General features: G+C 45.7%; 2 protein-coding genes across 2 annotated transcripts in view; both read left to right on the top strand.

The window, feature by feature from the left end:
* Positions 1 to 2,540: 2,540 nt before the first annotated feature.
* mrpl38 (mitochondrial ribosomal protein L38) lies at positions 2,541 to 18,710 on the top strand. Its single transcript, XM_080209115.1, has 9 exons — positions 2,541 to 2,662; positions 6,183 to 6,359; positions 8,463 to 8,594; positions 9,816 to 10,021; positions 10,480 to 10,552; positions 13,441 to 13,486; positions 15,888 to 16,046; positions 16,719 to 16,855; positions 18,396 to 18,710. The coding sequence occupies exons 1-9, from the start codon at positions 2,569 to 2,571 to the stop codon at positions 18,530 to 18,532; spliced, it is 1,161 nt and encodes a 386-aa protein (XP_080065241.1). The 5' UTR covers positions 2,541 to 2,568; the 3' UTR covers positions 18,533 to 18,710.
* Positions 18,711 to 25,458: 6,748 nt separating this feature from the next.
* LOC145356610 (uncharacterized) overlaps positions 25,459 to 27,829 on the top strand; it is a 91,834-nt gene continuing 89,463 nt past the window's right edge. The window contains exon 1 of the mRNA XM_080209425.1: positions 25,459 to 25,881. Coding sequence (XP_080065551.1) covers positions 25,471 to 25,881 — 411 coding nt within the window. The 5' untranslated portion in view covers positions 25,459 to 25,470. The remainder of the gene's footprint in view (positions 25,882 to 27,829) is intronic.

Raw genomic sequence — 27,829 nt, 5'->3', positions numbered from 1 at the left:
GCTTTTAACCCCATTAATTTCTTCAGTACTTTATCATCCAGGCTAGAAACTCCACGGTGTTTTTCCAAGTCAGCTTAGACCATATGTTTTTTACATCTGATTTTGGCATTAGGGTAAACAAAGTGTTTCACTCCATGAATGATTCAAGTGACCCACTAGGAAGCTTTTATCAAACAAAGTTTATTTAAGAACACAGAATATACCAAGAAAAATTAGCATAACTTTTACCAATTACAAAAAAAAGCACAATATCACAAAGACTTTAACAGCTAACGATACCGTTCCAAATCAAACAACACCCACAACCATACACCCCTTTCTAAGCTTGGCACAAGAAAAAGTATGCTCATGTGATGCTGGATCTTGCAGCTTTTAACACCTGCTGTGAATTTGTCCTTTGAAATTTGGAGTTCAACTGAGGCTTCCCAGTCCTGGAACTTACAGCATATCTCGTGAGAGAGACAGAGACACTCCTTGCCTCCAGCCTCTAACTAGCAACCTACTGACAGCAACATTTTCAACACCAGGGTGAGAAACAATGCGTACTGTCTCCAGACCAAATAGCTTCTGATCCAAAATGAAAATAACCCTTCGTTGTGTAAAAAAAAAACTATCTTCCAGGCATCACCTGGCCTGTCAATCATTCACCACTAGCAATTAATTCAACAGGGTCATAAAATCCCGAGGAGACTGCATTTGGCCAGATTAAAATTAAACACTGCTTCAATTAGCAACAATAGATACCGGTTACAGACAGCACAGCAGCCAAACAAAAATGCCAGGCCTGCTTGAAAGAATGCTGCAAAGAACATAATTTCTAAAAGACACAGTATTGCCACATTTACTAATATCTAATAGAAGGTCCTCATTCTTATTTCATCTTAGTTGCCATAATTTGTTAATTCTATTGGTCTTTTTCTCAATTATAAGTACTTTTGAGGATTATATTTAAATTTTCAGTTACATACCTTGATGCCTTTTAATCATTTTCTCAATCTGTCATATACATTCGCCCCTCATTCCTTTGATACCTCCTCTAGTCCTCCTTCCCCCACTGTGAATTCCCAGCTTTGACATGGTTTACCATTTCAGACCACACTCTACCTTGCTGAATTTATGTAGAAACCAACAGAAGCATTTGGTTTGCATCTCATTACAGAATAACCTCCATCTCCAGGAGTTTGGATGGGGTTCTGATCCCTGGTTGCTAGGCTCGCTCACCTGGGTACAGAGACACCATGCTGTTCACACCGTAACCGCACTAAGATAAAAGCAAAATGCTGCAGGTGCTGGAATCTGAAACAAAAACAGATTTGCTGGAAAGTCTCAGCAGGTCTGACAGAATCTGGACAGAGAATACAGCCAACATTTCGAGCCCGGATGACCCTTCGTCAGAGCTCAGGGTAAAGAAAATCAGAAAAGATTTATACTATGTGGGGAGGGGGAAAGCTAATAAATGGACAAATGGGAGTGTAGGAGGTTGCAGGAAGAAACACATGATCACAGTCCCCCAAGCCAGGAATTGAACCCAAGTCCCTAGAGCTATGAGGCAGCAACACTAACCACTATGCCAACTGCTGTCCCACAAATGGAATGTAAATGAGAATAGTCAGCTGAGAAAGGTGCTAAAAATGTCCAATAAAAGAGAACGTGTGAATGGCAGAACAGGAACAGTTAAGGCAGTTGGCCTGAATGAGGTGGCGGGGGTAGGAGAGCAAGAATGGAGAAGTGGAAAGATGGATACTAAAAACAGATGAATGAGATGAAAAGAAACTGAATTAAATAAATGTTTATGGGGTGAAGATGGAGGGGAGAGTTGATGCTCTGAAGTTGTTGGACTCGATGTTCAGTCCGGAAGGCTGTAAAGAGCCCAATGGGAAGATGAAGTGCTGCTCCTCCAGCTTGTCTCGGGGTTCACGGGGACAGGCCAAGGACGGACAGAGGGGGCAGGATAGCAGGGTGGGGTGTGTTGAAGTAGTAAACTGGGTCAGGGTGCTGAGCAAAGCGGTCACCCAGTCTGCGTTTGGCCTGTCCGGTGTAGAGTGGACCACACTGGGAGCAGCGAATCTAACAGCCCAGATTGAAGGAGGCTCATGTATAAGCGCTACTCCCTGCCACAGAATAAATCCTTTCTGATTCTGTTTGCTCTCAGCTCTGACAAAGGGTCATTCAGAGTGGAAACATTAGCTCCACAGCTGCTGAGGTTTTCCAGCATTTTCTCTTTTTTTAATCATTATCTCAGTGGGCTGACAGGACATTGGCACAATGCTCCAGCCAAATGGCTGACAGGATATTGGCGGACTGCTCCTGGCGAGTGGCTGACGGGATATTGGTGGACTGCTCCTGGCAAGTGGCTGACGGGATATTGGCGGACTGCTCCTGGCGAGTGGCTGACGGGATATTGGCGGACTGCTCCTGGCGAGTGGCTGACGGGATACTGGCGTTCTGCTCCAGGCGAGGGGCTGACGGGATATTGGTGGACTGCGCCTGGCAAGTGGCTGACGGGATACTGGCGGACTGCTCCTGGCGAGTGGCTGACGGGATACTGGCGGACCGGGGCGTGGGAAGATGGCGGCGTTGGTGAGGGAGCGAGCGGGTTTATTGTGTGCTTTAGCTCGGAGCCTCAAGGTGACGGAGCCGCTCAGGACAGTGTCGGGCACGGGTGAGTGAGCGGCGGGGCTGCAACACCCTCGATAACTGGGTCACCTCGGCCAGTGTCACCATGTCATTTCGGGCCAGGGGCACTGAGGTCAATTGTACATCTCCCACCGCCTGAGCCACTCTGCACAGTGAGTGCAGCACTAACAACACAAAACCAGGATGGCAAGGCAATAAACATGGTCTAATTATTTAATTTAGAGACAGGAATACGAGTCTCAGCTCTGACAAAGGGTCACCCAGACTCGAAACATTGGCTCTGTTCTCTCTCAGTAAAAAGTCTGACAACACCAGGTTTTAGTCCAACCGATTTATTTGATAATAGACTCACAAGCTTTCGGGGTTAGTCCCTTCGTCAGGTGAATGGCTGTTCTCTCTCCACAGATGCTTAGATTTTTCTGTTTGAGTTTCGGATTCCAGCATCCATATTATTTCACTTTTGTTTTACATGGAGACGGGCGGAATGTTTTGTTATCACCTCTTGATTTTTCGTCCCAGTTTTCCTGCTGGCTTTGGTTCCTCAATCGGTGTGATTGTGGCCATGTTGTGAAATACCAGTGAAACCTGAAACTAACTGGTAGTGGTCTGAACTGGACGGATATAAAACCAGTCTGGAGCAGGACTGGCCGTTTCCAAATGTTTCTGTTTGTTCCTTTCTGCTTCTCAATTTCCTACAGTCTTCAACAAGGGCGATGGTGCCATTCTACTCTGCAGCGCCAGTTCTACAGACCACCCATGGGTCTAATTCTAGCTGTCGCAAGCTCACCAGTGCATCTCCTACAACGGCTCTTTCTTCTGCACTTAGGGGTTAATGCTGGTATAATCCAAGATTCCAGTTTAGGTGATCTTTTATAATACCTTCCAAAATGGTCATGTAAGCTGACAAACATCCTTGCAATCTGCTTGATCCTGAGCTGAGCTCAACACACCATAAGAACATAAGAAATAGGAGCAGGAGTAGGCCATCTAGCCCTTCGAGCCTGCCCCGCCATTCAATAAGATCATGGCTGATCTGTCGCTGCTCAGTTCCACTTTCCCGCTTTCTCCCCATAACCCTTAATCCCCTCTCTTATCAAAAACCCATCAACCCGCGTCTTAAAAATATTTAGCGAGGCAGCCTCCACCACTTCAACGGGCAGAGAATTCCAGAGATTCACCACCCTTTGAGTGAAGAAGTTCCTCCTCAACTCCGTTCTAAACCGCCCCCCTTTTATCTTGAGGCTGTGCCCCCTAGTCCTACTGTCTTTTTTGAGCGGGAAGAGTCTCTCCACCTCTATTCTATCCTATCCATCCCATTCAACATCTTATACGTCTCAATGAGATCTCCCCTCATTGTTCTAAACTCTAACGAGTACAAGCCCAGTTTATTCAGCCTCTCCTCATAGCTCAACCCCCTCAACTCTGGTATCAGCCTAGTAAACCTCCTCTGCACTCCCTCCAAGGCCAAAATATCTTTGCGCAGGTGCGGCGCCCAAAACTGCACACAGTACTCCAGCTGCGGCCTCACCAATGCCCTATACAGCTGCAGCAAGACCTCCCTACTTTCCATATCAAGTCTATTCACCTAATTTCCACCTGCAACACTTGTCTTTGCTTTTAACTTATTTCCACAGCCTCTGAGATCTTCGTCCACATAGCTGCCTCACTGGTCTCGAGCTCTACCTAAGCACATTCCACAACACCATGTCCATACCCTCTCCGACATGAAACTTCCCCTCCATCGTAGAAACATAGGAATTAGGAGCAGAAGTACCTAAGAACATAAGAAATAGGAGCAGGAGTAGGCCATCTAGCCCTTTGAGCCTGCCCTGCCATTCAATAAGATCATGGCTGATCTGAAGTGGATCAGTTCCACTTTCCCGCTTTCTCCCCATAACCCTTAATTCCCCTGTCTATCAGAAATCTATCTACCCGTGACTTAAATATATTTAGCGAGGTAGCCTCCACCACTTCAACGGGCAGAGAATTCAAAGTAGGCAAATTCAGCCCTTCAAGCCTGCTCTGCTATTCAATCAGACCATGGCTGATCTTTCCCTGGTTTCAACTCCACCGCCCCACCTATTGCCCATTATCCCTCTTTTTAATCAGAAATATATCTATCTCCCTCTGGAAACCATTCAATGATTCAGACTCTACTGTGCTGTGGGGCAGTGAGTTCACAAGTTCACCACCCTCTGCGAGAACTTTTTTTCTCATCTCCATTTCAAAGCTATGCCTCTCAACCTATACCTGTGACATCTTGTTCTAGATTGCCTCATGAAGAAGAAATATTTTGTTTACATTTACTTTATCAATACCTTTTTAAAATTTTATATGCCTCGATCAGATCCCCTCTCATCCTTCTAAACTCCAGTGAGTACAAGCCCAAACTGTTTAATCGCTCCTCATGCGTCAACCCCTTCATTCCCAGAATCAACCATCCTAATTGCTCTGCATTCCCTCTTGTGATATTAGCTTCAGAATCCTTGACCTGGTCTTCAAATTTATCATACCCCTCCATCATCTTTGCAGCTGCACCGTTCCTAATCCCTTCTTTTAGCCAGCGTTCCCCAGCTACTGCGTTGCTATAGGTGTGGCAGATCCTGAAACAGTCAGCAAAATGACAACTTGCTATTATAGAGCAAATGTTCCAATGTCTCGCAGGAGAGTTATCAAACAACATTTAACGCAGGGAGATGCTGGCTTGTTTAAAGTTGTGGATTTGAAGAGTGACCTGAAGGACAGGAGAAGCGGATGCAATTCCACAGTTTGTGGCCCAGGCAGCTGAACATACACTTCTCAGAATCTTCATAGAATCCCTACAGTGCAGAAGGAGGCCATTCAGCCCATTCAATCTGCTCCAACCACAATCCCAATCAGGCTCTATCCCTGTAACCCCACAGATTTACCCCTGCTAATCCCCCCGACACTGGAGTCAATTTACCACGGCCAATCAACCTAATCCACACATCTTTTTGGACTGTGGGAGGAAACTGGAGCACCCGGAGGAAATCCACACAGATACGGGGAGAACATACAGATTCCACACAAATAGTGACCCAAGGCTGGAATTGAACCTGGATTCCTGCCACTGAGAGGCAGCAATGCTAACCATTGAGCCATCAATGATGGAGCAATGAAAAGCTGGAAAATATAAGAAATTAGCTGTTATACAAAATGAGAACTTTAACATCAATGTGTTGCCTGATTGGGATCAAATGTCAAACATGGAGATGAGTTAATGTATGGGTGGAGGAGTTTTCGATGAACAAGGTTTGTAGGAGGTGGGAGGTGGGCAGCACATTATTGAATAATTGACTTCCGAGATAACAAAGGCATGGGTGAGAGTTACAACTGGAATGAACTGAGGCAAGGTCGTCTCTCTGATACGCTTTCTATTACTGTACCATCCCTTTCTTAAATACCCTTTATATAAACTGAACTCTTTGACCTTCCCTGACTGCCCCTCTTGTATCATCTACAATTGTGAAGTGTTGTTAGTCACATCGTTGTAGTGTTTCTTATTCCATGCTTTTCTCTTTCAGCTGTGCTATGTAAACGCACAGCTCCACTGGGGCCAATGCCCAATGAAGAGATCGATGTGACTGACCTGGAGGCTCTAGAGAAGTACCGCAGCTTTGCACGGTACCTGCATCTAGCAGAGGAGAAGAGCAAACAGCCAACCTGGTGGAGGACATATAAGCAATACACACAAGAGCCCAGTAAGTTACATTCCACGTGTGATTAATGGACCATGCCAAAAAGATTTGGAAGTATTTCCAAGTGAACTTTGTGATGGTGTGTTTCTTTGAACCTTCACATTTCACCTTCTGAGATGTTGATTTCTATTTAAGTGAAGCCAGTGGGATGCAAGTGTCTGTAACTGTTTGATTCAAGATAAATTTAGAGTTTTTTTGCTCAGTTAATCAAAATAGTCTATAAAGGGCTGCATTAAAACATCCACAGATGTGCAGGTTAGGTGGATTGGCCATACTAAATTGCCTCTTAGTGTCCAGATATGAGTAGGTAAGAGGGATTAGCCATGGTAAATGCACAGAGTAAGGGAGAAAGGGGGGCCTGCACTGCATGATTCCATGGTTCTATAATTAACAACCTCACTCCAGACTGGAGCTCACCCATGTAGAAAAACAGATGCTTTGCTGGTCCACGGGCAGGCAAACCACTGTGATTGTAGAAGCAGATCAGAGTCTGGGAATTCTGGAATAAATAACTCCCTTCCTGTCTCTCCAAAGCTTGTCCACCATCTACAAATCATGTAAGTGACAGAATAATCTGCACTTACCTCAACAAGTCTGCTGATTGAGGGTAGACTGATGGGGCAGTAATTAGCTGGATTGGATCATTTAGCTTTGTCAATAGCATGCAGCTTCCACCATTCAGCATCCATGTAGTCTTTCATTGTAGCTTCATTATGCTGACACCTAATGACTGGTGCTGCTCCTGGCAGGGACTCTACAATCCACATTGAACCAGAGCTGATCCCCCTGGCTTGATGATGATGGTGGAGGGAAGGACATACTGAGTGTCAGATTATAGATTGTGGTTTTATACAATTCTTCTGCTGATGGCCTGCAGCATCCTGTGCCCAGTTTTGAGTTGCTGAATCTATCCTATAGAGCAAAAACTGCCATGGGCAGATGCATCTGTGACACGAAGATTGGGGAGGATGAGGTCAAGTGGATTTTTCTTGTTGGTTCTTTCACCACCTGCTACAAGACCAGTCTTGCGATTATGTCCTTTAGGACTCAGCCAGCTCAGTAAATAATGGTGCTACAGAGTCAGTCTTGGCGCTGGACGATGAAGTCCCCCACTGAGAGTTCATTCTGTGTCCATGCCACCCTCAGCACTTCTTCCAACTCGACTTGGAGGAGCAGTGATTAGTTAAGAGAGAGTGTCATCCTTCCAATATTTGACCTGATGCCATGAAGCTGAGAGTCAATGTTGAAGATAGCCAGGGCCGCTCCTTCCTGACAGTATGCTTCTACTTCTGGTGGGCCTGTGCTGCGAGTGGGATAGGGAATCTCCAGTAATGGTGTGAGAGAAATCCAGGACATTGTCTATAAGATTCAGTGAACATGACTGTCAGATTGCTGAGTGACTAGTTATTGGACAGCTTCCCAATTTTGGCACACGTCCTTAGATGTTAACGAGGAGGATTTTGCAGGGCTTACTGACCTGGGTGTGCCATTGTCTGAGGCAGTGGTTAGGTTGATGCAGGGTTTATTATTATAATATTTCCCAGTGTTTTGCTGCAGCTTGCTTGGACATTTCGGAAGGCAGCTAAGAATGAACCATATTGGTATGGATTTGGAGTCATAGGCCAGACCAGATAAGGCCAGCAAAATCCCTTTCCCCAAGGATTTTAGTGAGATAAGTGGATTTTAGGACAGTTTGGAAGTTTCATGACTATCATTCTTGAATCTAGCTATTTATTCCAGATTTTATTTACTTAACTGAATTTAAATTGCCCAGCTGCCATGGTGGGATTTGAACACATGTCCCTGGATTACTAGCCCTGTAACATAATCACCATGCTACAATATTCACATATGGGTTAGTCTTTGCCCATTGGATAGCATTGACTTTGCAGAACTTTGAGTTAAATGAGAAGTGCGACTGTGGGATTTGTTTTTTCTAACTTAGTTTAATTTTCCAAGTAAAATATTTATGCTTTTTCCTTTGAAATATTCTTGCAGTTGTTACATTCAAGTTCTGTGTAATTATTTGAAAAGAAAAACAGTTAAATGTCTTGGTTTGAGCAGCGTGGCAACATTTCTCAGTATTTTCCATTAAATCCTTTTCAGCTTTGGAGAAAACTGACATTGGTCTCCCTCGTTTTAGAGAGTCTCGGAAGAAACAGTTGAAAGAACGCAGGCGCATTGCGAAGGAAAACCGTGAAAACAGTGACCTTGAGAGAGCAGCACGACACAGAACATGTACGTCAGGCTTGACATGCAGGTGACCCAGGTTGGCCTAACAAGTTAACCTCAGCCGGATATGCTTCCGAGACAACCCTGTAACTGTCATGCTTTGATTCAGCAGTTGTTGCCACTGCTGGTGATCGTTGTGTATATCATCATAGTCAATGGCCTGAGCCATTTACTATCAGCACAGGTCAGAATGTATATAGACCTGATAGAACTCATAGAATTGTTATGATTCTCATGCTCTCCAAACACGGCTTTCCTGTGTCTGTCAAGAAACGAATGCTTCTGCGAGCAAAGTCAAACTTCTAATGAAGCAGAATGGGACTTTATGCATGAGTTCATTTTGGGAGTTTGCACGCTCTTCAGTATGCACAACTAAACAGTCCTCAATCTCCGTGACTGGCTGACTAATAATGCTAACAAATCTCAGGCAAAAGCCAACATTTTTGTCAGAAGTAAAATTAAACTGAAGCAAGAAAGAGCGGAGAGCACTTTCCTGTGGCAAAACTGCTCGAGGATCATCCTGGACTGCAGAACTAACCTTTTCAGTTGCCTCCCTAAGTCTGTCTCTTCCCCCCTCCACCTGCTGCCCCTCTCTGACTGTAGAAACGTAGAATTCCTATGGTGCAGGAGCCATTCAGCCCATCTAGTCTGCAACAACTCTCCCACAGAGCATCTATACCCATAACTGCACACAATTTTATCACTAATCCCCCTGATTTACACATGTTGACTTACCTTTTTTCCTATCTTTCCTCATGTATTCTGAGTTCATCTCCCTGACACCCACCTCCTGCTCCCTTGACTCCTTGTTCAACTAGCTATGAACCAACCAATTTACCTTCCTGACCCAAGTGCTGACTGCCCTTGCTAGAGTCCTCGGGTACAGTCTCATTGCCTTTTAAACCTGCCAGCATCAGCCCCTTCCTCTTTCCTTACAGACTCATAAGTCCAACTCCTCCCCCCCAGCCCCTGCCTCACCTTTCCCCCTTCCCCCCCCGCCCCTGCCTCACACCCCCGCCCCTGCCCTCTCTGAGCTCCTTGCAGATTGTTTGAACACGTTAATCTGCATTCACTGATCTCGGAGCTGACTCCAGTAAGTGAGGAAGCATGAAGCTGAGTGACGTTCCCAAAACAGGAGCAGTTTAATTGCAGGGGCTGTAAATATAAAATGTACCTAGGGAACACAGCCTTGTTTCCTTGGCGTTAAACTAAACTCTCTTTTCTCAGTGTTGATTCCACTGGATGAGGTGAAAGCTGATTGGGAGAAAATTAATGGTCCGCTGCACTTGCGGAATATCGCTGAGCACTACGGTGTTTACAGAGACCTGTTTAACAGAGCGACCTTTGTTCCCCGAGTGATGCTGCGTATTCAGTATGAACAGGAGGATCACAGTGTGCCAGTGTATCACGGGAATGTGGTCACTCCCACAGAGGTATGAAGGTGTTAATCCCCAGTGCAGTTAGTAATCTACATACTCATTCTATACATGCACAACATTAAAACAACAATAATTGTTTCTAAATTCCATTTTCTTTAACTCAGTCAGTAAATTATTAAGTGTTTGGTCAACAACATATCAGATATAGGGAGGTTGACTGTATGATCTGAGTGTGGGGTAAATCTGTACACAAACCCTGAAGTTGCTTTTGCTGCTGTTCTGTATCTTGCAGTGGTAGATCAGTTAACCTAAATAACATGAAACATGATTTTATCCCATCAATTAGTCTTCTTATGTCACTGACTGTGGACAGTGTAATGCAGTACTGCCTCACTCCCCAGTGTTAGTGCTGTGTGTGCAGTCCTTTCATGACGAGGTGATGTTAGATGTGTATTAGTGCAGATTTTTTTTTCCCAATTCTGCCTCTCACCCTCTTTCTTTTTCATGCCTAGGCCTCAAATCTTCCAAGGGTGTCATTCGAAGCAGAAGAGGGCTCCCTCTGGACACTACTGCTTACCAATCCAGGTCTGTAGTGCCCGGAACCAAAGTTTAAAGTGTCTGTGTTCTCTGTGTTGTCACTTGGATGTATGGGAGGAAAATTAGAGAGGGGTCATTTTCATTTTTTTTTGTTACATACCCCGCCCCTGATGGTTAGCTACTCCAGTGGTGGCACAGAAGTCACACAGCTTCATTATACACAGCAGGAACCGGAACTCCCTACAGTCTGAGATCTGCTTCAGAGTCATGTGCCCTCGGGATACATGGCCTTGACAGACAGTGAGGTTTCCAACTTACCCACAATTGTTATACAGCTGCGGACCTGTGCCCATCTGTACTGTTATCTGGAATTAAAACCATTGCCAATTATTATAAGAACTATAGTGCTTCACTAGTGTCCCTTTAGGGAAGGAAATCTGTCGCCCTTACCCGGTCTGGCCTACATGTGACTCCAACCAACAGCAATGTGGTTGACTTTTAAATATCCTCTAAATGAGGGCAGTTAGGAATGGACAATAGTTGCTGGCCAAGCCAGTGACACAGACATCCAATGAATGAAAAATTGTATCCTTGTTGACATTGACACACCTGTACCCAGCAATATGGTACAGGTCTGTCGCTGTAACACTGGGCTACGGTACTGATGGGTACAGGTCTGTCACTGTATAACACTGGGGTACAGTACTGATGGGTACAGGTCTGTAACTGTATAACACTGATTTTTCTTTTAAAGCTGGGCTTTAGATTCGTTTCACTTGTTGGCGCAACATCGAGGGCCGAAGGGCCTGCACTGCGCTGTAAATGTTCTATGTACATCTTTAAACGTTGCCCCTCGCACCTTAAACCGATGCCCCCTAGTAATTGACTCTTCCATCCTGGGGAAAAGCTTCTGACTATCCACTCCATTCATGCCCCTCATAATCTTGTAGACTTCTATCAGGTCGCCCCTCAACCTCCATCATTCCAGTGAGAAGAAACCAACTTTCTCCAACCTCTCTTCGTAACTAATGCACTCCGTACCAGGCAACATCCTGGTAAATCTTTTCTGTACTCTCTCCAAAGCGTCCACATCCTTCTGGTAGTGTGGCGACCAGAATTAAACACTGTATTCCAAGTGTGGCCTAACTAAGGTTCTATAAAGATGCCACATGACTTGTCAGTTTTTAAACACAATGCCCTGGCTGATGAAGGCAAGCATGCTGTATGCCTTCTTGACTACCTTCTTCACCTGCGTTAACACTTTCAGTGACCTATGTACCTGTACATCCAGATCCCTCTGCCTATCAATACTCTTAAGGGTTCTGCCATTTACTGTCTATGTTAGACCTTCCAAAATGCATTGTCTCACATTTTGTCTGGATTAAACTCTATCTGCCCCCCTCCACCCAAGTCTTCAACCAATTATATCCTGCTGTATCCTCTGATGATTATCATTGCAATCCACAAATCCACCAATCTTTGTGTTGTCCACAAACTTACTAATCAAAACAGTTATATTTTCCTCCAAATCATATATTACAAACAGCAAATGTCCCAGCACTGATCCCTGAGGAACACCACTTGTCACAGCCCGTCATTCAAAAACGCACCCTTCCACTGCTACCCTCTGTCTTCTGTGACTGAGCCAATTCTGTATCCGCCTTGTCAGCTCACTTCTGATCCCATGCGACTTCACCTTCTGCACCAGTCTGCCATGTGGGACCTTAAGAAAAAGGCCTTACTGAAGTCCATGTAGACAACATCCATTGTCCTACCCTCATCAATCATCTTCGTCACTTCCTCAAACAACTCAATCAAGTTTGTGAAACACGACCTCCCCTTCACAAAACCATGTTGCCTCTCACTAATACATCCACTTATTTCCAAGTGGGAATAAATTCTGTCTCGAAGAATCCTCTCCAGTAGTTTTCCTACCACTGATATAACGCTGTAATTACTGAATTTTTCTTGCTACCCTTCTTAAACAAAGGGACAACATTGGCTATTCTCCAATCCTCTGAACCAGATTTAACAGGTTAAATTTAGTTTATCTTACCTATCCAGCCGATAGCTTGAATTTGCTTGATATTCTTGCTCAAGTCGGAAGAAACTTAAAACAGTAAATTTAAATTAAATGCTAAACTTCTTGCAAGCAGTAGTGGACCGCTTCTTGGCCTTTTGGCTGGGATCAGGCATCAGATCAAGCCCAAGATGGGGTACAGTGCCTTCCCTTGTCAGCTTGGATCTTGTTTGTCTCCCTTGTGGATACCTTGAATTGGATTTTAAGTTTGGTTTTTGGAGTGAGTAAGGAATGGATTTGGGTTTGCCTGGTCCATTCTGAGCAACGGCTTTGTAACTTTTAAGATTGGAGTAAAAAACATTTTTAAAAAGTAGATTTTATAAAAGAGATTAACCCTTAAAACTTCACTCCCTTACTCACCAAACAAGCTCAAGATTCTCTCCTGGCTCACCTCCAGATTGGAAGGACAAAATCATATTATAAAAATGTACTGCTGGGTGTTTTTCCCCCAGGTCCTCGCCAAAGTATGAAAATTTCACACACTCACCATTTCTTAATGTAACAATACAAACAAGCCGTGTGCTTTCAGATTCCTCCATTTGGGAGCCACTACATTATTTAGGTGAAGCAGGATAATAGCGTTTACTGTAAAATTAAAATCAAAGGTTGTAGATTCAAATTCATTGAATCCTTTCCAAACTGTGAGCCCACAAAATCCAGAATTAAGATGTCAGGGTCCAAGGATAGCATGGCACCCACAGCTTCAGTTTGAACATCCTACTCAAAACGACTGATGGACTAACAGACGTATTTGCTGGTGGTTTACAGTCTCCCAACTACTTGCCGTCTGAGTTTTAAGTGGGGATGTAATAACTGGCTAAAACTTTTAACCATTTTGTTGTCTTTCACGTTTCAGATGGACATTTGCGAGACAATGAGTCTGAGTACGTCCACTGGCTGGTGTGAGTATTAGGTTTGGCAGCTAAATGTGATTCTCCAAATCTTTACATCATTTCATCCAACAACTCAAAATAATTCCCAGTTACCCAATCATGTCGTTATTACTGGTATGGCTGGGGATTGCATTTTATAGGCATCTGCATCTAGGCTACATGTGTCCCACAATACCTTGGCCACATTGCAAACTGCTACTATGTAAAACTCTCTGATGTTATGTGTGAGAGAAAGTATTCCAACCTGAAGCTAGCTAGCTCTCCCTCTCTCTTGCTGCTGCTTTTTCAACACCCCATCTGTGTGTAAACCTGGCTCTCAGCAGTCTGACTATTAATTGTGTTAATTGTAAAGAACACCCTGTTCCCTATTCTTCCCTTCACTTTCCCATTGTTACTACCCAGACAAGGTTTGCAAAATACATGGCAGTTTGATTTTACTTATGCAAAAAACTATGCATTTCTTTTGATTCATTCTAATATATTGCGACACTATTGTTGATCGCCATGGAGTTCCCTGCGAAATACATTCACAGACCAATTCTCAGCTTTGTTCTCCATCTGATTTTTCCCTTCTCAATTTAATTTCTTCCTGATGGTGTTTAATATAATTCCAAATGCAGGAGTGATATTTATGTTGTATCCAGTGACATCAATACAACATGACTTAATTATTCAATAAAGGTTCTTTTTAAGGAAAAATGTTAGTGTTTTATTCCAGAAGCAGTCTCATACTCAGTTTTGAATGTGTCTGGATTGGCAGTCAGTGTCTGAAAGGAGGAAGATGTGTTAGAGTTTTGAATGGGTGATGAACCCTCCATTAGAGCACAGTGCTGGTGGTGATTAGGGGGAGGTACAATGAGGAGGAAGGGACTGTGCATTCTATATTGATCTGTTGTTCTGTTTACCAAATTGGTATACCCTCTGTACTGCCAACAATCAGTGTTCTTCATAATTCTTCATCTTTGTGTGTGGCACGTATGTTCTCTTTAAGATTGCTGCGTTTGCACACGTGCTGAAAAGGACATTGGTTGTAAGTGGCCAGTTTGTTTCACTGCATGTGATGTTGCAGTTTGCACTCGTACAGCTTAAAGAGAACATTGCTAGCAACTTTTTATATTATTTTCAAACCTCTTTTAACTTCCTAACTACGCGATTAGATTTGATTTATTGTCATATGTATTGGGATACACTGAAAAATATTGTTTCTTACATGCTATAGAGACACAGCATACCGTTCATAGAGTACATAGGAGAGAAGGAAAGGAGAGGGTGCAGAACGTTGTGTTACAGTCATAGCTAGAGTTTAGAGAAAGATCAGCTTAATATAACGTAGGTCCATTCAGAAGTCTGATGGCAGTAAGGAGGAAGCTGTTCTTGAGTTGGTTGGTACGTGATCTCAGACATTTATATCTTTTTTCTGACGGAAGAAGGTGGAAGAAAGAAATGTCCAGGGTGCGCGGGGTCCTTGGTTATGCTGGTTGCTTTTCCGAGGCAGCGGAAAGTGTAGACAGTGTCAATGGATGGGAGGCTGGTTTGCGTGATGGACTGGGCTACATTCTTGTGGTCTTGGTCAGAGCAGGCGCCATACATCCAGATGTGATACATCCAGAAAGGATGCTCTCTATGGTGCTTCTGTAAAAAAAAAAGGTGAGATTCGTAGCAGACATGCCAAATTTCCTGACAGCAGGGGCTTCCATCTTTCATTTCTTTGATTTTCACTTCGTTTTCACAAGTCCTTCTGTCTCTTTGGTTTGTGCAGTTTATTACTTGTTACACCATTTCACTGATATTTCCTTCCTACATGTTTACATTTTGCTGCTCCTGATGACTGTCCATCTCTCACCTCATAGTTCTGATGAAGGGTCTGCAGATGTTCTGTCCACAGATGCCAGCTGACCTGCCGTGTCTTTCCAATTTCTTCAGTTTTTATTTCAGATTTCCTCTACCTCTAACATCCAGTTTATTTTTACTGCAGTGCAACCTGCCACTGTTCCTAGCTCGTTTAACTGATTCTGGAGGTTTCCAGTCGCCCCCTCGGATCCATCTCTGCTTCCTCCTCTTGGTCTCCTTCAATATGGTTTTCTGAGCAAATTAGCAACCAGGCACCTGAATCATTAAGTTACTTTGAGTCCTGACACAGATTCCTGGGATCTTCCACCGGGTACTTCCCTTCAGTGGCATCATTCCCTAACAAAGATCCATTAAACCGATTGTTCAGCTGTTTTCATCCTTTTCCAGGCTTTCCCTTAACTCTCCACCACCTTAGGAAGCGTTCTTTTATGTGGAAGTTGATTAAATGTTTTTAAGCGTTTTATTCTGTTTGACTGGGATCATTCTGTTCTACGGATAGTGGTTTGGCCAATAAATCAAACTGGACTCCAGTTTATTTCATTATTTTCTTGTTGTACAGTGGTAACATTCCTGGGAATGCTGTATCAGAAGGAGAAGACATCTGTCACTATTTCCCCCCTTTCCCTGCTAAAGGTACAGGATATCACCGATGCGTCTTCATCCTTTTTAAACAAGATAAAACAATCAATTTCAAGGAAGACTTCAGACCATCGCCATGGTAAGCGCAAACTATAAACCTCTCCTGTCTCGTTGTTCAGGAGTTAGTACAATGCATTCAGTCATCATTCACTTTGACATGCATCCGATGTTTGGAGTGTGATGGGCAGTGACACTTCAAATTTGCTTTGTCTTCCCCTGCTGTCTCTTTTTGCTTTTTTTTCTTAAAACTTTATCTGATGAGTTAATAACTTTAGCTCAACGAAGCTGTTCAAGGTTAATATAAATGCAGCCTCAATATTTTCCTTTTCATACCACTGCGTAATACTGAACTGAGATTTATCTTATGTGTTAGTAAGTTTAGGAAATGTTTATGCACCTTACTCTATGTGCGTGTCTGTCTTTGTATATGTGTGTGCGCGCGAGTGAACGTGTTTTCGTGTACATGTGTACGCATGTGAACACGTGTGTATGTGTGTGTGTGTGTGTGAATGAGCACCTGTCTTTATGTGGAGGCACCTATCAGTCTGTGTGCAGGCACAAACCGGTCTGTCTATGTGGGTCACTCTGTGTGTGTGTGTGTGTGTGTGTGTGTGTGTAAGTCCATTAATGTAATTTCTGTGTAACTAATGAGTATAATAGATTTGTATGTGTGGTGTGTACATACCTGACTGAGCTGGTATCACTGGTGCGTGTATGTATTGTATTCTTCACCGTGTCTACATCTTTACAGTCACAGCCTGAAGATGAGAACTTTTAAAACTTTTGATTTCTACAAGAAGTACCAGGATCTGATGACTCCAGCCGGACTGGCATTCTTTCAGTGTCGGTGGGATGAATCGGTTACACACATCTTCCACAACCTTCTCGGTAAGCCCTGCAAGCACTGTCCACATGTTTAAATGTATCGAACTCTACTGGCATGGACTGTGAGTGAAATGCTGAACACAAAGTGCTGGTGAGACTTGGGTAAGATGCTCTGTCGGAGAGTCAGTGCAGACTCAGTGGGCTGAATGGCCTCCTTCTGCACTGTAGGGATTCTGTGGTTCTATTATGAGTCTTTTTTTTATATCTTGCTGAGTATTTACTCTCTGTGGGTGGGTGCCCATCTTCAGTTTTCCAGTATTTGTGGATCCTGTCTGAGGACTCTCCACCACTTTAGGAAGCGTTCTTTTATGTGGAAGTTGATTAAATGTTTTTAAGTGTTTTATTCTGTCTGACTGGGATCATTCTGTTCTACAGATAGTGGTTTGGCCAATAAATCAAACTGGACTCCAGTTTATTTCATTATTTTCTTGTTGTACAGTGGTAACATTCCTGGGAATGCTGTATCATAAGAACATAAGAAATAGGAGCAGGAGTAGGCCATCTAGCCCTTCGAGCCTGCCCCGCCATTCAATAAGATCATGGCTGATCTGTTGTGGCTCAGTTCCACTTTCCCGCCCTCTCCCCATAACCCTTAATCCCCTCTCTTATCAAGAACCCATCAACCCGCTTCTTAAAAATATTTAGCGAGGCAGCCTCCACCACTTCAACGGGCAGAGAATTCCAGAGATTCACCACCCTTTGAGTGAAGAAGTTCCTCCTCAACTCCGTTCTAAACCGCCTCCCCTTTATCTTGAGGCTGTGCCCCCTAGTCCTACTGTCTTTTTTGAGCGGGAAGAGTCTCTCCACCTCTATCCTATCCATCCCATTCATCATCTTATACGTCTCAATGAGATCTCCCCTCATTCTTCTAAACTCTAACGAGTACAAGCCTAGTTTATTCAGCCTCTCCTCATAGCTCAATCCCCTCAACTCCGGTATCAGCCTAGTAAACCTCCTCTGCACTCCCTCCAGGGCCAAAATATCCTTGCGCAGGTGCGGCGCCCAAAACTGCACACAGTACTCCAGCTGCGGCCTCACCAATGCCCTATACAGCTGCAGCAAGACCTCCCTACTTTTATATTCAATCCCCCTCGCTATGAAGGCCAGCATCCCATTCGCCTTCCTGACCACCTGCTGCACCTGCAAGCTGGGTTTTTGCGACTCATGCACAAGGACCCCGAGGTCCCTCTGCACCGTCGCCTGCTGCAGTTTTTCGCCCATTTCCTTCATCGAATGCTTTCTATATTTTGAGACGGGCTAATGAGCAGGCAGTTAAACTAAAGGGAGCGCTGGAGACCAGTTGTACCGATGTTGTGTAGCCAGGGGGAAATGAGTCAAGAGAAAGATCATGAGGGGTGAAAGGAATTGTCTCAGAAAACAGTGGGTTTAGTTAAATGGTGACCCAGGTCAGGACAAGTACCCACATATCGGAGAAAATGAAAGGAATTTGAGTTAATTTCCAAATGGAATGAGAGAGAAGATCAAACTGAAGCTGCCTGGCCATAAAGAAGAGAAACAATAATCTGCCTGTGTTCTTTGACAGATATGAAGGAGCCAGTGTTTGAATATGACTTCCCTCCAGCTTACCATCCGCCTCAGAAGAAATACCCGCATGGTAAGCCACTCCGATACCTGGATCGGTACAGGGACAGCCACGAGCCCACTTATGGCATCTACTGATCCAGCAACTGCTCATCAGCGAGCTCCCAGGCCTTGGCAGCTGGAGTTCAGGTCTACCGTCCAAAGTTGTCCACGCTGCCTCCCTGTCAGTCCAGCAGCAGTTCTGTAACCAGTTTCACGTGAACACTTGTCAAAAAAAAAATGTAATGATGGAGCAAAAATAAATATTTTTCTAATACTTTGGTGTGGCTGGAGAAATTGAGAATGTACCATAGGTAAAAGCTTCGGGGATTTGGATACTCCGAAAAATGAAAATAGATGGGTGACGGTGAGAGGGGCAGGGGCGGGGATCTGCTGTGGTTGTTCCCCTCAGCAACAAGTATACGCGTTGGATACGGTTGAGAGCGACTGGACCTCCAGCACTGAGTCTGCCCCGAGGCTCAGAAGGGAAGACAGAAGAGCAACAGACCAATAGTAATTGGGACGCGATGGTTAGATTCTGCGGCAGCAAAAGAGACTCACGGATGGTATGTTGCCTATTGGGTGTAAGAGTCCGTGATGTCTCGGACCGTGTTTTGAAGATCCTTAAGGGGGAGGGGGAATCAGTCGCAGGTCGTGGTGCACATCAGTACCAATGACATAGATAGGAGAAGGGGTGGGGATTTAAAACAGGAATTCAGGGAGCTAGGATGGAAGCTGAGAGCCAGGACAAAGCATGTTGTCATCTCTGGTTTGTTGCCAGTGCCACGTGCTAATGAGTTGAGGAACAGGGAGAGAGTGCAGATTAATATGTGGCTGCAGGGATGGTGTAGGAGAGAGGATTTCATTTACTTGGATAAATGGAGCACGTTCTGGGGAAGGTGGGACCTGTACAAACAAGAAGGTTTGCACCTTAATCAGAGGAGCACTAATATCCTGGAAGGGAAATTTGCTACAGCTCTTCGGGGGGGGGGGAGCTTAAACTAATTTGTCAAGGGGTTGGGAAAATGAGATGTAGTCCAAAAGCCAGTGCTGAGGGTAGTGAGGTACTGAGGAAGGTATCGAGGTCGCAGAAGTGTACAGGCAGACAGGATGGTGGGTTGAAGTATATCTACTTCAATGCAAGGAGCATCAGGAATAAGGTAGGTGTATAAGATTTTGAGAGGTATTGATCGAGTGGATAGTCAGAGGCTTTTTCCCAGGGCTGAAATGGTTACCACAAGAGGACACAGGTTTAAGGTGCTGGGGAGGAGGTACAGAGGAGATGTCAGGGGTAAGTTTTTCACTCAGAGAGTGGTGGGTGCGTGGAATGGGCTGCTGGCAACCGTGGTGGAGGTGGATTCGATAGGGTCTTTTAAGAGACGTTTAGATAATTACATGGAACTTAGAGGGTTATAGATAAGCCTAGTAATCTCTAAGGTAGGGACATGTTTGGCACAACTTTGTGGGCTGAAGGGCCTGTATTGTGCTGTAGTTTTTCTATGTTTCTAACTTGGAGCGTGGATTGGTACTTGGGACTATGATGTTGTGGCCATTACATGGTTAGAACAGGGACAGGAATGGCTGTTGGCAGTTCCAGGGTATTGATGTTTCAGTAAGAGTAGGGAATGCGGTAAAAGAGGTTGAGGAGTAGCATTGTTAATCAAGGATAGTTTAACGGCTGCAGAAAGGCATTTTGAGCGCGATCTGCCTAATGAGGTAACGTGGGCTGAAGTTTGAAATAGGAAAGGAGCAGTCACGTTGTTAGGAGTTTTCTGTAGGCCCCCAAATAGTAATAGAGATGTGGAGGAGGAAATGGCAAAGCAGATTATGGATAGGTGTGGAGGTCACAGGGTAGTTATCATGGGTGACTAACTTTCCAAATATTGATTGGAACTTTTATAGTTTGGGTGGGACACTTTTTGGACAGAGTGTGCAGAAGGGTTTCCTGACACGATATGTGGACAAGCCGACAAGTGGTGGGGCCACATTGGACTTGGTACTGGGTAATGAACCGGGCCAAGTGTTAGATTTGTTTGTGGGAGAGCACTTTGGGGATAGTGACCACAATTCGGTGTCCTTCATTATTGCAATGGAGAGGGATAGGGTCACACTGCAGGTCAAAGGTTTATAATTGAGGCAGGGGTAATTATGATGGGATTAGGCAAGAATTGGGGAGAATAAGATAGGAACAAATGAAAAGTGGGGCTTTTTAAAGGAACAAATACTGCATGTCCTTGATAGCTATGTCCCTGTCAGACAGGGAGGAAATGGCCAAGTGAGGGAATCATGGTTTGCAAAGGAGATTGAATGTCTTGTTGAGAGGAAAAAGGAGGTGTATGTAAGGATGAGAAAGCAAGGTTCAGTTGGGTCGCTTGAGGGTTACAAGATAGCTAGGAATGAGTTAAAGAAAGGGCTTAGGAGAGCTAGGAGGGGGCATGAGAAGTCCTTGGTGGGTCAGATAAAGGAAAACCCCAAGCCTTTTTACTCTTATGTGAGAAATAAAAGAATGACCAGGGTGAGGTTAGGGCCAGTCAAGGATAGTAGTGGGAACTTGTGCATGGAATCAAAAGAGATAGGTCAGGCATTGAATGAATACTTTTCTTCAGTGCTCACTAAGGAGAGGGGCCATGTTTTTGAGGATGAGTGCTTGATACAGGCTGATAGGATGGAGGAGGTAAATATTCTGAGGGAAGATGTATTAGCAATTTTGAAAAACCTGAGGGTCGATAAATCCCTTGGGCCAGATGGGATACATCCTGGGATACTTTGGGAGGCAAGGGATGAGATTGCAGAGCCTTTAACTTTGATCTTTGGGTCCTCACTGTCCACGGGGATTGTGCCGGAGGACTGGAGAGTGATGAATGTTGTTTCTCTCTTCAAGAAAGGAAATAGGAATGACCCTGGTAATTATAGGCCAGTTAGTCTTACTTCAGTGGTCAGAAAGTTAGTGGAAAAGGTCCTGAGAGATAGGATTTATGTCCATTTGGAAAGATGCAGTTTAATCCGGGATAGTCAGTGCAGTTTCGTGAGGGGTAAGTCCTGCCTCATAAATTTGATTGAATTCTTTGAGGAGGTAACTAGGTGCGTAGACAAAGGTAGAGCAGTTGATGTATACATGGATTTTAGTAAGGCATTTGATAAGATTCCCCATGGTAGGCTCATGAAGTAGATAAGGAGGTGTGGGATAGAAGGAAATTTAGCCGATTGGATAAGTAACTGGCTGTCTCATAGAAGACAGAGGGTAGTGTTGGAAGGAAAATTTTCAGACTGGAGGCCTGTTACCAACAGTGTACCCAGGGGTCAGTGCTGGGTCCTCTGTTATTTGTGATTTTTATCAATGACTTAGAGGAGGGAGCTGAAGGGTGAGTTAGTAAATTTGCTGATGACACCAAGATTGGTGGAGGTGGAGGGCTCTTGCAGGCTGCAAAGAGATATGATACACTTAGTTTGCAAACTTTTTGAACCATTTTGAATTTCAGTTACATGAGTTAGGATGAAGTACTTCTGTCCAAACCATATTCACACTTAGTTGTACCAAACTGCCACAATGCTGATTTGGGGGTTTTTAAAAAGTTAAAAGGTTAAAGTTTATTTGTTAATGTCACAAGTAGGCTTACATTAACACTGCAATGAAATTACTTTGGAAGTCCTCTATTTGCCAGACTCCGGCGCCTGTTTGGATACACTGAGAGAGAACTTAGCATGGCCAATGCACCTAACCCGCATGTCTTCTGGACTGTGGGAGGAAACCGGAGCACCCAGGGAGAACGTTTAAACTGCACACACACACACACACTGACCCAAGCCAGGAAGCTGGCACTGTGAGGCAGCAATGCTAACCATTGTGTCACGGTGCCACCCACTATTTCTACTTTTTTTGTGGTTCAATGTCTCAAATCATGGAAAGCTCCCAGTAAGCTGGGGAGTGCCTTTATCCGCCTAATATTGGCTAATGTGGGGGTCAAAGAAAGCTGTATATTTTTGCTGACTGATTATGCCACATCAGATCTTTCCCAACTATGGGAAGGTAATAAAATTGGGCTTGTGAACACCATGACCTCCAAATCATAAACCATCCTGACTTGGACAAGGATGGGCTGTTCCTTTTTCTTGCAGGGCAGGACTTCTGAACTCCCTACCTATTGCACTGGCAGCGACTTTGCCACACGGAGAGCAGAAGTTAGGGAAAAGCCTGTCGAGGGCAGTAAGGGGCAATCAGCATCCCAATGCTGGCCTTGCCTTGCCAGTGACACCAACGTCCCAAGAACGATGCTTTTTTTAAAATCAGTATATTATTAAATGCAGGTTTAGGTTAGGTAATATAAAAAGTATCTGTTAAATTATGGGATGGCTGTACATTCACTCAGAGGGTGGTGGGCGAGTGGAATCAGCTGCCGTTGGTGGTGGAGGCAAATTCGATAGGGTCTTTTAAGAACATAAGAAATAGGAGCAGGAGTAGGCCATCTAGCCCTTCGAGCCTGCCCCGCCATTCAATAAGATCATGGCTGATCTGAAGTGGATCAGTTCCACTTTCCTGCTTTCTCCCCATAACCCTTAATTCCCTTGTCTATCAGAAACCTATCTACCCGTGACTGAAATATATTTAGCGAGGTAGCCTCCACCACTTCAACGGGCAGAGAATTCCAGAGATTCACCACCCTTTGAGTGAAGAAGTTCCTCCTCAACTCTGATCTAAACTGCTCCCCCCTTTATCTTGAGGCTGTGCCCCCTAGTCCTGCTATCCTTTCTAAGCAGGAAGAAAGTCTTTTAAGAGACTTCTGGATGAGTACATGGGATTTAATGGGATTGAGAGTTATAGATAGGCCTGGTAGATAGGGATATGATCAGCGCAACTTGTGGGCCGAAGGGCCTGTTTGTGCTGTAGTGTTCTATGAGATCATTAACTGCTCCCTGAAGTGGGATAGCAAGACACTCAGTTGTACCAAACTGCCCCAAGAAATAATGAGCAGAATAAAACTGGACAGCCCAGCGTTCACCTGGATAAGAGACTTGACAAAGGTTCAGCGGCTGTGGAGAAGCTGGGGCTGTTCACCTCGGAGCAATGGAGATTGAGGGGAGATTTGATAGAGATGTGCAGATTATGACATAAAGTAGATAAAAGTTATTCCCATTAATTGATGCTACAAGGATTAGGGAAAATAATTTTAACATTTTGAGCAAGAGATACTGGGGGCGGATGTGAGGATGAAATCTTTTGCAGTGACCTAGAACCTGCTGCCTCTGCGGGTGGTGGAAGCAGAAATGGAAAAGGAAATTTGGAGGAAATAAATTCTCAGGGTTATAGGGATTGAGTGGGGGAATGGCCCCTTCAGCCTGTTCTATAGACAGCAGGCATGGTCTTGGGCCTCTTACTGGGGGTATTGGAGGAGGGTGTGTGGAGTGGGGGGGGGAAGGAGGGATCTGGAGGGGGATGTCTGTGATTGCAGTTGGAGGGAGGGTGGTCTAATCCCAATTGGGGGGCGTCTAATTGCAGTTGGAGGATGTCCAATCCCAGTTGGGGGAGGGTGGTCTAACTGCAGTCGGAGGGTATCCAGCTCTGGTTTGGGGGGGTGTCTGATCCCAGTTAGGGGTGTCTAATCCCACTTGGGGAGTTTCTAACTCCAGTTTGGGGGGTATCTAACCTCTGTTGGTGAGTGTGTAATCCCAGTTGGGCTGTCTCAAACCCCAGTTGGGGGTGGGGGGCGGGGGGGAATGTCTGATCCCGGTTGGGGGGGTGTATAATCCCAGTTCAGAGTGTCTAACCCTGGTTGGGGGGGGGGGGAGGGTCTCTAACCCCAGTTGCAGGGAGGGTAATCTAACCCCAGTTGGAGGGTATTTAGCTGTGGTTGGGGGGGGTATCTAACTCCAGTTGGGGGGTGTGTAATCCAGTTGAGGTATCTCTTACCCCAGTTGGGGAGTCTCAAATCCCGATTGGGGGGAGGGTGGTCTAAACCCGGTTGGGGGGCGGGGGTGTCTGATCCCACTTCTTGACTCAAAGGGTGGTGAATCTCTGGAATTCTCTGCCCGTTGAAGTGGTGGAGGCTGCCTCGCTAAATATATTTAAGTCACGGGTAGATAGGTTTCTGATAGACAAGGGAATTAAGGGTTATGGGGAGAAAGCGGGAAAGTGGAACTGATCCACTTCAGATCAGCCATGATCTAATCTCAGCTGGGGGGGTTATCTAACCCCAGTTGAGAAGTATCTAACCCCTGTTGGGAGTGTGTAATCCCAGTTGGGGGGGGGTCTCTAACCCCAGTTGGAGGGTGGGTGGTCTAACCCTGGTGGGGGGGGGGGGCGGGGATGTCTAATCTCAGTTGGGGGGGTATCTAACCCCAGTTTGGGGGGGGTATCTAACCCCAGTTTGGGGGGGGGTATCTAACCCCAGTTTGGGGGGGTGTCTAACCCCAGTTGGGGGGGGGTCTCTAACCCCAGTTGGGGGGGGGTCTCTAACCCCAGTTGGGGGGAGGGTGGTCTAATCCCAGTTTGGGGGGGTATCTAACCCCAGTTTGGGGGGGTATCTAACCCCAGTTGGAGGGGGCATCTAACCCCAGTTGGGGGGGGTGTCTAACCCCAGTTGGGGGGGGGTGTCTAACCCCAGTTGGGGGGGGTGTCTAACCCCAGTTGGGGGGGGGTGTCTAACCCCAGTTGGAGGGGGGTGTCTAACCCCAGTTGGGGGGGGGGTGTCTAACCCCAGTTGGGGGGGGGGTGTCTAACCCCAGTTGGGGGGGGGCATTTAACCCCAGTTGGGGGGGGGGTGTCTAACCTCAGTTGGGGGGGGTATCTAACCTCAGTTGGGGGGGTATCTAACCTCAATTGGGGGGGTATCTAACCCCAGTTGGGGGGGGTATCTAACCCCAGTTGGGGGGGGGTATCTAACCCCAGTTGGGGGGGGGTATCTAACCCCATTTGGGGGGGGTGTGGTGGTGTCTAACCCCAGCTCCTGGGAGGGGCTGCGTGTTGATTTCAGGAAGCCGTGGCGGGGAGGGGGGGGTGAGAGGTTCTCCTTTCACTTTCGCTGGGATGAGCTCCGGGCTGGATGGCTTCTCCGCAGCGCCGGGAGCTGGAGGAGAAGCTGAGCTGCCCAATCTGCCTGGAGATCTTCACCGAGCCGGTCACCACCCCGTGCGGACACAACTTCTGTAAGAGCTGCCTGGAAATGTACCTGGACTGGCAGAGAGCCGCTCCCTACGGCTGCCCCTCCTGCCGGACCCGGTTCCAGCAGCGGCCGGAGCCGCTGTGCAGGAACCTGGTGCTGGCCGACATGGTGCAGATATTCAGGCTGAGGGGCTCCGAGCCCCCGCACCCCCAGGGGGGCTGCCCGGCTCATCACAAAGCCCTGGAGCTGTACTGCAGGAAGGAGCGCCAGTCTATCTGCTCTGTCTGCGCCACCAGGGAACACAAGGGACACGACCTGGTCACTGTGGAGGATGAGAGACTGCAGAGGGAGGTCAGTGCACAAGAGGCAACCCCTCTCCTGTCCCCCACCTTGAGGGGGGGGGGGTCACACTCAGTGTTGCCAGAATTCAATGAGCATTTTAACATCCTTAAACTTACAAAGCCAGTGCTGAGAGTGGACAGGGAACGCCCTTAATCCATCCCCTTGCTTCCTTCAAAATTCAAATTGAACCCATGGTCCCCAGAGGAGAGACGCAAAGATGACAAGGTGCACCCCATCTTGGGCTTGATCTGCACAAGAAATAGGAGCAGGAGTAGGCCATCTAGCCCCTCAAGCCTGCCCCACCATTCAATAAGATCATAGCTGATCTGAAGTGGATCAGTTCCACTTGTGCAGATACATGGATTTGGGCCGGTGTCTGTGGGAGTTTGCGCATTCTCCCTGTGCTTGCGTGGGTTTCCTCCGGGCGCTCCGGTTTCCTCCCACACCCCAAAGATGTGCTCTTAGGCTAATCGGTTTCCACCAAATTGACACTATTTCTTCCCTGAATCTGACTGAGTAGGGTCCCATTCGTAGACATGCAGGGTAAAATAGGTGTAGGGTGATGCGGCGGCACGGGCTCGTTGGGCCGAAGGGCCTGTTTCCCGTGCTGGGTTGTTCTTTGTTCTTTGTTCTTTGTCAGAAACCTATCTACCCGTGATGTAAATATATTCAGCGAGGCAGCCTCCACCACTTCAACGGGCAGAGAATTCCAGAGATTCACTACCCTTTGAGTGAAGAAGTTCCTCCTCAACTCTGAATACATCAATACATAAAGGCCAAAAGAGTAACAAGGGAGAGAGTAGGGTCTCTTAAGGATCAACAAGGTCATCTATATGCGTGCGGATCCACAAGAGATGGCTGAGATCCTAAATGAATATTTCTCATCAGTATTTACTGTTGAGAAAGGCCTGGATGTTAGGGAACTTGGGGAAATAAATAGTGATGTCTTGAGGAGTGTACACATTAAGGAGAAGGAGGTGCTGGAAGTCTTAAAGTACATCAAGGTAGATAAATCCCCGGGACCTCATGAAGTGTATCCCAGGACACTGGGAGGCTAGGCAGGAAATTGCGGACCCCCTAGCCGAGATATTTGAATCATCGATAGCCTGAAGATCGGAGAGTGGCAAATGTTGTGCCTTTGTCTAAAAAGGGCTGCAGGGAAAAGCCTGGGAACTACACATCTGTGGTGGGTAAATTATTATGTGGGTATGCCGGCGTTGGACTGGCGTAAACACAGTAAAAAGTCTGACAACACCAGGTTTTAGTCCAACCTATTTATTTGATAATATTCTCACAAGCTTTCGAGGGGACAGCCTCTTCACCTGACGAAGAGGCTGTCCCCTCGAAAGCTTGTGAGAATATTATCAAATAAATAGGTTGGACTAAAACCTGGTGTTGTCAGACTTTTTACTGGGTAAATTATTGGAAGGTATTTTGAGAGACAGGATCTACAGGCATTTAGAGATGCAAGAACTGATTAGGGACAGTCAGCATGGCTTTGTGAGTGGAAAATTATGTCTGACAAATTTGACTGAGTTTTTTGAAAGGGTAAACGAGAAGAAAAGTGAGGGCAGTGCAATTGATGTTGTCTACATGGATTTTAGCAAGGCCTTTGAAGGGTACCGCATGGTAGATTGTTGTGTAAGGTTAAATCTCACAAGATCCAGGGTGAAGTAGTTAGAACCATAGAATCCTACGGTGCAGAAATAGGCCCTTCAACCCATCGAGTCGGCACTGAATACAATCCCACCCAGCCCCTATCCACATATCTCTACACATTTACCTGCTAATCCCTGTAACCTACACATCCCAGGGCACTAAGGGCAATTTTAGCATGACCAATCAACCTAACCAGCACATATTTGGACTGTGGGAGGAAACTGGAGCACCCGGAGGAAACCCACGCAGACACAAGGAGAATGTGCAAACTCCACACAGGCTCCACACACAGGTAGTT

This window comes from Carcharhinus amblyrhynchos, chromosome 21, assembly GCF_965287045.1.
Source record: "Carcharhinus amblyrhynchos chromosome 21, sCarAmb.v2.hapA, whole genome shotgun sequence".
In the NCBI taxonomy this organism is placed as follows: domain Eukaryota; kingdom Metazoa; phylum Chordata; class Chondrichthyes; order Carcharhiniformes; family Carcharhinidae; genus Carcharhinus; species Carcharhinus amblyrhynchos.
This window is presented reverse-complemented; position numbering and strand designations above follow the sequence as displayed.

Coding starts and splice junctions, on each gene's coding strand:
- mrpl38 (XM_080209115.1), top strand. CDS start 2,569: ATGGCGGCGTTGGTGAGGGAGCGAGCGGGTTTATTGTGTGCTTTAGCT. Junction 8,595..9,815: donor AGCAGCACGACACAGAACAT/GTACGTCAGGCT, acceptor CTCTTTTCTCAG/TGTTGATTCCACTGGATGAG. Junction 10,022..10,479: donor ATGTGGTCACTCCCACAGAG/GTATGAAGGTGT, acceptor TTTCATGCCTAG/GCCTCAAATCTTCCAAGGGT.